This window comes from Mus caroli, chromosome 2 (genome assembly GCF_900094665.2).
Source record: "Mus caroli chromosome 2, CAROLI_EIJ_v1.1, whole genome shotgun sequence".
Classification (NCBI taxonomy): Eukaryota; Metazoa; Chordata; class Mammalia; order Rodentia; family Muridae; genus Mus; species Mus caroli.
Window position 1 is genome coordinate 136,133,145 of NC_034571.1, and position 9,961 is coordinate 136,143,105.

At 45.4% G+C, this 9,961-nt stretch overlaps 1 protein-coding gene across 1 annotated transcript in view; it reads left to right on the top strand.

Moving 5' to 3' along the window:
- Positions 1-1,403: 1,403 nt before the first annotated feature.
- Positions 1,404-9,961, top strand: part of LOC110307185 (60S ribosomal protein L35a-like) — a 15,985-nt gene continuing 7,427 nt past the window's right edge. Inside the window, exons 1-2 of the mRNA XM_021179460.1 lie at positions 1,404-1,478; positions 1,976-2,060. Of these exons, the coding sequence (XP_021035119.1) occupies positions 1,404-1,478; positions 1,976-2,060 (160 nt within the window). The remainder of the gene's footprint in view (positions 1,479-1,975; positions 2,061-9,961) is intronic.

Below are 9,961 nucleotides of genomic sequence, written 5' to 3' on the forward strand. Positions count from 1 at the left end.
GGAGAGCATGATGTGAGTATTTTGAAGGTTTCCCACACACTGCTAGTGATGAATTGATTTCCAACTTCCCAGAGAGCAAAACCCACATGTAACAGGTACGGTAAATCATCCATGGCCTTTGACATCACGTGTTAGTCAGTTGTTGCTACAGAACAAACGACCCCAAACTAAGAGTCGAGAAATAACACGTATTTATCACCACTCTCTGGGTCCCCAGCCCGGCTGAACAGTTCTTCTAGCTGCAGGTCTTTTGATCGGCTGAGACAGCACCATAGGTCTTGTCCTTCTGAGTTAGCAATGTCAGAAGCCCTGCCAAACAGGTTCATCCAGGTTTCCCTCGGCAGTGAGTCCACTCACATCCTGTTGCTCAGTCAAATTACAGGCTCACAGACAGCCCAAGTGGGGAGTTACACGGGAGTCTGAAGAGATGACTCAGTAAAATACTCTCTGCTAAGCCTGAGTACCTGAAGTCCCCCTCATCCCTGCACCCATCTCCTTCAGGTGGAAGGAGAATTTGGTGTCACAAGTCTATGTAACCCCAATTCTGGAGCTGGGAGACAAGCAAGCAGATGTAGGGTGCTCTCCAGCCAGCCAGCTTACTGAACCAGACAATATCATTGAATGGGGCCAAATTACTTGAGCTGAAGTTCAATGAGAGACTCTGTCTCAGAGAATACCGTATAGACTAAGAGAGAAAGACAGCTGGAGTTGAGCTCTGGCCTCCCTCTGTGCACACACAGAAGGGCATACGTACATACAAATGGATGAAGTGGGGTGGAATGGCTCACTCGGACCATGACAAGGATTTAGATATATTATCCCATCACACTAGTGTAAAGAATCGATACCAATTCTCTCTACAGCACAGAATAATCCCATTGGAAATAAATATATCCCAGAAATATACCAAAGGAGAAGGACAGCATCGTTCCCATATAATATGGTGCAGCAAGTATTTTTCAGACTATCTACTAATAAGCCAATGTGGTGATATATCCATCTAACTCAGTTAATAACTGAGCAAGGTGATGTCCCTCCTGTCAAGAAATAAGACATATTACAGGCTATAATCTTCCTCCCAAGTTGCTTTGAGTCAGCAGACAAGAACAATAATTTATATTGGCATGTAAGCTGTTTTATGCTGTGGTTAGAATACCCCAACGTTAGGGGTATAAACAACAAAGATTTGCTTGCTGCTCCTGAGATGCATCAGTCTGGAGTGAGCTGTAGCCTTCGCCCTGTGTACTTACTGAAGTAGCTACTGTTCCTGAGTACTGACGTTCATCTTAGAGAATGATAGCATGGCTGGTTTTGAACATTTCCAGACAATATCATTGAATGGGGCCAAATTACTTGGCCCCACTAAACTCCAAATGCACTTCTAAGTCAACAGAAGGGACTGCATGCTGGTCAGCAATCGGAAGGAACAGAGCTTCATCTTCACCTTCATCATCATCATCATCATCATCATCATATATGTATGTGCTAAAGCAATCATGAATGAATGAATTAGCTGGGTCTAGAGACATGTTAGGAGAGCATATCCACAGGCCATAGGACAGTTTCACTAAATAGAATTAAAAGACACTGGTTTAGGGGCTGGAGAGACGGCTCAGTGGTTAAGAACACTCACTGACCATGCTTCCAAAGGACCCAGGTTCAATTCCCAGCACACACATGGCAACTCACAACTGCCTATAACTCCAGTTCCAGGGGATCCAACACTACCACACAGTCATACATGCAGAGGAAACAACCATGCCCAATAAACTAAAAATAAAAGATGCTAGTTTGGAGGTGGGGGTAGAAAAATGAGTGTTATTAGAATCAAAAAAGACACAAGGTTAAATTCTGGAATTTAGCAAGTGATTGAACCAACCTGGCCTCAGTATGGCAGTGAGGAAAAGGCAATGAGAATTCACAGATACAGCCGAGTCAGCACACTTCTCTTGCACACTCACATTCCCTATCCCAGAATCATTGCAGGGAGCACCGTTCCAGGGAGCACCATTCCAGGGAGCACCATCTTCCGTGCTTGGATTCTGGCTTGTGTAACTCAGGTATGACCTGTGTGATAGCATCCCAAAAAATCCCAAGTAAGAAACAACCTATTAACAAATAGAGAGGGGTGGTGCTCCCTAACATCTAAGTTTGATTTCTTGGTAGTACCATTATACCTTGAATAGGGTGGCATCTCAAAGCAGTTTTAACTTGCATTTCTCTGCCTGCTAATGATGTTGAACACTTTAAAGAATGTTATTAACCAAGGTTTTTGGTTTTGTTTTTTAATGATCGATTTAATAAAAAAAAATAAAAAATAAAAAAACCCTCACATGTCCTTCTTGCTTGCTATGGGCTAAATTGTACCTCCCCCGGCCCACTCACACCCCGCACACCTCACATGAATGCCATTTCACTTGGAGATGGGACCTTTAACAAGGCAATTAGGAATAACTGATAATAGGGCGTGCCTTCTCATGGCTGGTGTCCTTTTGGGAGGAGATTAGAACACAGGCACACAGGAGAAGAAAACATAGGGAATCAGAGAGTCCCTATGACGCCTCGATGTCAGATGGCCAGCCCCTAGGCCAGGAGAAGAAGAGGTCTGATGTTTAAACTGCCTGGCCTGTGAGGCTTGCTCTCATCCTTTCCCACCACATATAGCTGTCTGCCGCCAGAGGGCAGCAGGCATATGCCCAGCTGCAGTGCTTGAAGCCTTCCTGGCAGATTGCACCACTTCAGAAGGCAAGACTGCCTGCCCGGGAAAGCCTGGAAAGACTAGAAGACTCTTGGCTTTAAGATCCCTGCTTAATGTAGCCCATGGTCCAACCAGGCCCCAAGTCTAAAGACTTACAGCAATGCATGCTCAGTGTCCCGGGAGTGGTAAGTTAATATGAAGGGTGACATCACACTCAGAAGTCACTCCAACTGTATATGCACAGTTGACTCCAAGAAGCTTCTGGAAAGTGAAAGTTGAGAGTCAAGCAGTACAAAGCGATCGGTGTGATGCTATGCCTCCTATTCTCTTTGACCAACTGAAGGATCAGGTGACCCAGATTTACATGAGGACAGTTGGCCTCTTGGAATGCATGATGCTGAAAACAAGAAATACTGGAGTGAGAGTGTTACTGCAACCATTGTTGAAATTTAAATGTGGAATGTGGACTAGCCAATTATATCAAAACAGATTTAAAATTCCTTATCTTGATCACTGTATTTAGGACATGTGAAAGCTGTTCTTTGGAAACACACTGGGTGGGGAATAAAAAGGTAGGGATGGAGTTTAGACACATACAAATAGATTCATAGACTAACAAGGCAAGTCAGCCAACATGTTAAGAGATGATGGGTTTGGTCAGGGGTACAGAGGGGGCCCCTCACTTCTTCCCTCAAGTTTTCTGTAAGTTTAACATTATAACAAAAAACAAAATTACAGCCTCAGATCCCAAGAACTTCAGGAAAATTGTGACGATAGCAAATAGATGTATAATTATACATATATGCATATATATTATTTGAGAATTTCATATATATATATATATATATATATATATATATATATATATATATATAATGTATTTTGATTTTATGTAACCCTCACACCTCCTCCACCTCCTCCCAGGTCCCTTCCAAGACTCCCTCCTAACTTATGTCTTCTTTGTACCTTTTTAAATATTTATTTATTTTATTTTATTGTCTGGGTGTTTTACCTGTATGTATGTATGTATGCATGCATGCATGTATGTGTGTGTGTATATGTTTGTACGTGCCCCATGTACATATTTCATGCCCATGGAAATCAAAAGAGGGTGTCAGATCCCCTGGAATTGGAGTTATGGGTAGTTATGTGGGTGCTGGGAACTGAACCCAGGTCCTCTGTAAGAACTACAAGTGTTCTTAACCACGGAGCCATCTCTCCAGCTCTCTTTCCTCCTCCTTTTTCTCTTCCTCCTCTTCTTCCTCCTCTTCCTCCTCTTCCTCCTCCTCCCCCTCCTTCTCCTTCTCCTTCTCTAAACAAATAACGCATCGAGTCTATCAATGCTGCTTATATAACATGGATGAGGAACCATCTGCTGGAGCTGAATAAACTGGCCAGGGACCACATCCCTAAGTAACTGTAAAGCAAATTCTTCTTCTTCTTCTTCTTCTTCTTCTTCTTCTTCTTCTTCTTCTTCTTCTTCTTCTTCTTCTTCTTCTTCTTCTTCGATTTATTTATTTTATGTATAGGAATGAGTACACCGTCACTCTCTTCAGACACACCAGAAGAGGGCATCAGATCCCACTACCGATGGTTGTGAGCCACCATGTGGCTGCTGGGAATTGAACTCAGGACCTCTGGAAGAGCAGTCAGTGCTCTTAACCACTGACCTATCTCCCCAGCCCAGCAAATACTTCTTAGTAACAATTAAAAATGCAAGAAATGATCCACGGATGCCCCAGATGGAGTGGCCTCAGCAACCACAACGTCACTGACGGCTATGAGCACTGTTTCAGTCTGCCATATAACTTTATCATGCTGGAGCTCTTAAGCGATATCAAGTCTTGTGTTTCTTACACATAAGGCAATGGGACACATCCTTAGGGTGTCACACCAATTCATCCTCACTCTGGCTGTGAAGGAAGAGTCACCCTACCCAGGACCTCTGAGGTGTAGAAATGTGTCATTGTCCCTGCAGGCCTCGCCATCCTGGCTGAGTATAGAGAAGCCTCTTTCATGGCTAATTTCTGTGAATGTCAATCTCCCCCTGCTAACCAGATCTTTGCTCTGTACCTCTCTTTAAGATGTAACTCTGATGGCTCGGCAGGGAAAAGCACTTGTTGCTCTTGCAGAGGACCCACATTCAGTTCCCAGAACTCACATGGTGGCTTACAACCATCTGTAACTCCAGTTCCAGAGAATCTGTTGCCCTCTTTCTTGCAGGCACCGGGCATTTACATGGTGCACATACGTTCATGCACGAAGAGGAAAACACACACACATAAAAGTAATTTTTTTTAAAAAAAAGTTGTAACACCATTAGCCATCCCTACTACCTCACTCTCAAGTAAGCCAGCCTACTTTGGGACCACAAGCTCTGTGCTTTTGTGAATTAATTGGTTTGATGGATATCAGGCCTTCTGGCCAACTGGCATGCCCACATCGCCTTGAGAAGAGGATACTCTGAGGCTGCTCAGCACTTCAGATCAGCCACTAGCTGCTCCTCCAGAGACCCAGAATTCCATTCATAGCACCCACATGGTGGCTTACAAGCATCTGTAACTCCAGTCCCAGGAGATCCCACACTTTTCTTCTGGCTTCCATGGGCAGCGCATACAGGCAAAACACCCACACATTTAAAATAAAAATGAAAAAGGAAGACATTGTAAGCAGACACTTTAGGCTGGATGGATTTGATGCTCATGCCTTAAATCAGATGCTGTGGCAGGCGGGCAGATCCCTGTGAGCTCAAAGTCAGCCTGGTCCAGAGGGCAAGTTTCAAGCCAGGGGGCCACAGAATGAGACCCTGTCTGAGGGGGATAAAAGCGGTTGTTTGATTCATGGCAATCAGGCAAAGGTGCTTGCCTGATGACCTGAGTTCTAGCCCCAGAACACACATGGTGGAAGGAAAAAACCCTCCCACAAAGGTTATCCTGTGACTTTCATAGCTGTACTGTGATATGCACACACACACACCTGCACACACACGCACACACATAAAATGAATAAACAAGAATGCAATTTAAAAAAATTAAAGAGACTCTTTCAAGCCCTGCTTTATATCAGTTAGGAGATGGATCCTCCAGAACTGAGCACAGACACCTGGGAAGGCATTTCTGATGGAAAGGCACACTCACATTTAAACTCACAGTCAGCTGTCCTGCTGCACCTCTGCAATCCCAGCACTCACAGGAAAGAGAATCAGGAGTTCAAGGCAGTCTTGGCTACACAGCGGGAGTGGGGTCAAAACCAGCCAGACCAACATGGCATCCGGTTACAAAAGCAAACGTAACAAAACAAACTTAAACATACATTGGAGGTGGCCATTGCTTTGGGGGACTCTACGGTGTGGAGGTTGTTTGTTTGTTTGTCTGGATTTTGTTTGTTTGTATGTTTTGTCCGGGACTACTTCCCCATGCTATCAGATGACACTGACTGAAATATTTCACAAAGGAATATCCCCAAGGTTGATCCTCTGCCTCGATTTGGCTGAAATTGGAAAGAATAATATCCTAAGCTGTCTATCTCATCAGCTGTTTCAAGTCCTGCACAGGAGTACAGGAAGGGAATGTGTGGAGACTATACCTTAAGCTCTAATCCCCAACTCTCACACTTAAACTCCCTCCTAAATTATATTTAGTTTCTCTCTGTGTGCCTCTCTGCACGCACGCACGCACGCACGCATGCACGCACGCTATAGCGTGTGTGGGGAGGGTCAGAGAACAGTCTGCGGGAGTCAGTTCTCTCCCTCCACCAATTGGGTTCCAGGGATGGAACTCAAGTCTTAGGTCTTGGCAGCAAATGTCTTAACTTGCTGAGCTGTCTCACCAGCCCCTAAAGTTTCTAGAGAAATGTCCATTGTTTGGCAGGGTGTAGTGGTGCACGCCTTTGATCCCAGCACATGGGAGGCAGAGGCAGGTGGGTATCTGAGTTTTCTACCAGCCTGGTCTACAGAGTGAGTTCCAGGACAGGTAGAGCTACACAGAGAAACCCTGTCTCAAAGCAAACAAACAAACAAACAAACAAACAAAACTCAGAGAATTACCTGTTCTAACACTCGGACCTCCCATTCAGCCACTTATACATATTAATGTATGCAAATAGGCCTCAAGAAGTCCTGTTTTATACACTCAGGTCCTTATAAGCTGAGTCACTCTTATGACTCGGGCTTCAGCCCTCCTCCATCCTGATGGAACTGCCCACTGAGTTGCCCCTTCTAGACGATAGCCTCATGAAGACGGGACAGCCGACAATGCTCCCCAGTTCCAAGAAGCCACATGCTAGCTGTGGATCCACGGAGTTCTGCCCTCCATCCTTCTCCATGACACTTTAAACCCTAGGTGTCAGGCTGGAGAGAAGATTCTGTGGCTAAGACCGTGGTTAAGAGTGTGCTCATGCGGAGGACCAGAATTTAGCTCCTAGCATTCACATCATGAAGCTCACAGCCACGTATAATTCCAGCTCCAGGGAATCTGAAGCTCTGCTCTGGCTTCAGAAAGCATATTATTCATGTGCACATACACACACACACACACACACACACACACACACACAGAGGTAGCATCATCTGCCTGTCTTGCCCTCTGGCTTCATGTACAGATTGGTGTGTAGGGGTCACTGGCAGACCAAGAGGACTCTACTCTGTTTCCCCATGCTCCAAGCATACCTCCCGGGCTCCTCTCATGCAGTTCTAGGTTTAAAAATAACAATAGTTTCCCACTGTCACTCTTCCCTGGGCACTTGGCTGTATTTTGTTGCTTCCTTTGACATTGCCCATAACCCTAGATACTATCCCTGCCTTAAGATTTCTTCTGTTAAGCCTTCTTTTTATCCCGTCTATTTCCCATTAGTTACACAGGAACTCAGCAATCCAGTATCTCACTCATCAACCACTAAAACTTCTGACACACCTCGAAGCCTGGTTTCAAAAGGCAGGGGTAGGTGAGGGCGTGTGAGAGAACCTTGGAAACTCAAAATGAAAGATGAGATTGTTGGCTGTTGGGAGGGTCATCTTGAAACTTTCTCTGGGAAGCTAGAGACCATGTGACCACAGATGAAGCCTTGCCTGGGCTCACTCTTATCAGCAGCTCAGAGGAGGGCCTGGCCTCACACTCCAGATTCGCTGACTGAACTGTTTCAAAGGGCAGAGTCAAATTTAGCAGCAGCCTCAAATTGAAATATACTTTGCTCTCCACTTTTCCCCACATTGATAGCTAGATTTATGTCATCTTTCATCATTAGAGGACCTATAAAGGGACAGAGCACCAATACATCTTTGGTCACATGGTATCTGCAGCAGGCAGGAGAATGGCTGTACTCATAAGACATGAGAGAGGGAAAAACTAAGTCCTTTGAAAAGGGCTGAGAGGGAGGGAGGAAGAGATCTCTAGGTGATGAGGACACATCCCAGGCCTCCTCAAAAGAGGCTGTGGGTTTTCAGATATGAGCCTAAAACAAAACCCAGTCGGCATCCAGGCTGACTCCAGTTGCTTATTTTGTTCTGTGGTCAGCCTTTGCTGAACACAGCAGTCTTCACCCCAGCCGCAGAGCTGTAAGTGGCCCCTGTGTCTAAAACGCTCTTGGACTGTCCTTGGTGACCCTAACTATATGACCTACCAAGGATAATTAAAGAGGGTGTTTTCTCCCAGGGGAGAAAGCAAAGGCACAATTGTGTCCTCCAAAGTCCAAATTTTGGAATATTTAGAGGATTTGCTTCGTTGTTGTTGCTGTTGTTGTTGTGTTGCTTTTTGAAGTGCTGGGATGAAACCCAGGACCCTGTGTGTGCTAGGCAAATGCTCTGCCACAGAACTCCCTCCTCCACCAGCATCTGGCAGCATCTGGAGGCAGGGTTCATCAGCAGATGTGTCCCAGGACAAGACCCTCATGAGCATAGAACTGCCTATCTCCCAGGAATAAGGAAGCGCTTCTGCAGCCTGGCATCACTGTCCTGTCTTCTGCACCTGTCCACTTCTTCTCCAGCTTTCCTCTGCAGGTTAGAGCAGCAGGAGGCCTTCTGCTGAGGTAGCTGATGCCCTTGCACTTTCCAGCTTCAAGAACCATGAGAATAGGGAGAAGAGAGTAGATTAGAAGACTTCCAGCAGAGAAGATTGGAGTAGTCAAGACATGGCCTGAGGGAGATGAACGAGGAGCTATGCACGCTGCAGAAAGTGGTGAGGGTGTCCTGGAGGCTTCAGTGGTTGTTATTATCAACCACATTAGGCCTGGTCTGGTCCTGTTGATTCCTGGTGACTGTGCTGACTAATGTGACCCCATCGGCTCTGGCAATCCTGGAGCCCCAGCATAACAAAAAAAAAAGCAGGTCCTATCAGTCTCTCCTATATACTAGGGCTTTGTAGATATCACACCTGCAGCTGGAGACCCAGAGGATTGACTGCTGAACCTCCTGACAAGCCTCATGCTTCCATTTTCCACTATCCTGACTAGCTTTTCCACATGATGCACCATGTCCCCCTAAGCCTTATGAGAGAAAAGGTAGTGGACTCTACCTAACCTTGGGTCCCTTCTGACGAAGCTTCCTGAAGCAGTTATTACACTGTGAGGACTCAATCCTGTCAGCCTTTGCTTAGAATCTACTTGCTTTGTTTGGCTATCAAATGCCTGTTCTTGAAGAAAATAAATTCGAGCTATCATTCAAAAACAACGACAGATTTTTTTTTTAACCTGTAAACCAAAAACTGGAGTTATAGCTCATTTAGGTAAAATGAACAAGCACTTAGCATGAGAAAAGCCCTGGCTTCAGTGTTTAAGTGTCAAAGCAGACACAACAAAAACAAAGCCAGAAGCTGAAACAAACCTCTATTCTTCATAAATTACCCACTTTCAGGTATTGTGTTACAGCAACAGAAAATTAAGATGGTGATGCACACTGGATCTGAACAAGCCACTCATCCGGGATTTGCTGTGTGCTGTAAGTAAACTCTGTGCTGTATTCCAGGATATCACAAAGACACCAAATCAAGGAGCTCAGTCTGCTTAGTGGATGTGATTTGACTGAGTCATCTGTTCTCCTCTGTCTGGAGATGCTTCGGAGCAGCTCATGAGAGCCGACTGCTAAACTTGCAGGAACCTGCTGTGTGCTTGGCTTGGCAGCAGCAGCTTGAAGTCAGTCACAGTGAGGGTGTTTACACCATAGGAACTGACAAAGCCTAGCCTGCAGTGAGGGTGTTTACACCATAGGAACTGACAAAGCCTGCAGTGAGGGTGCTTACACCATAGGAACTGACAAAGCCTGCAGTGTGGGTG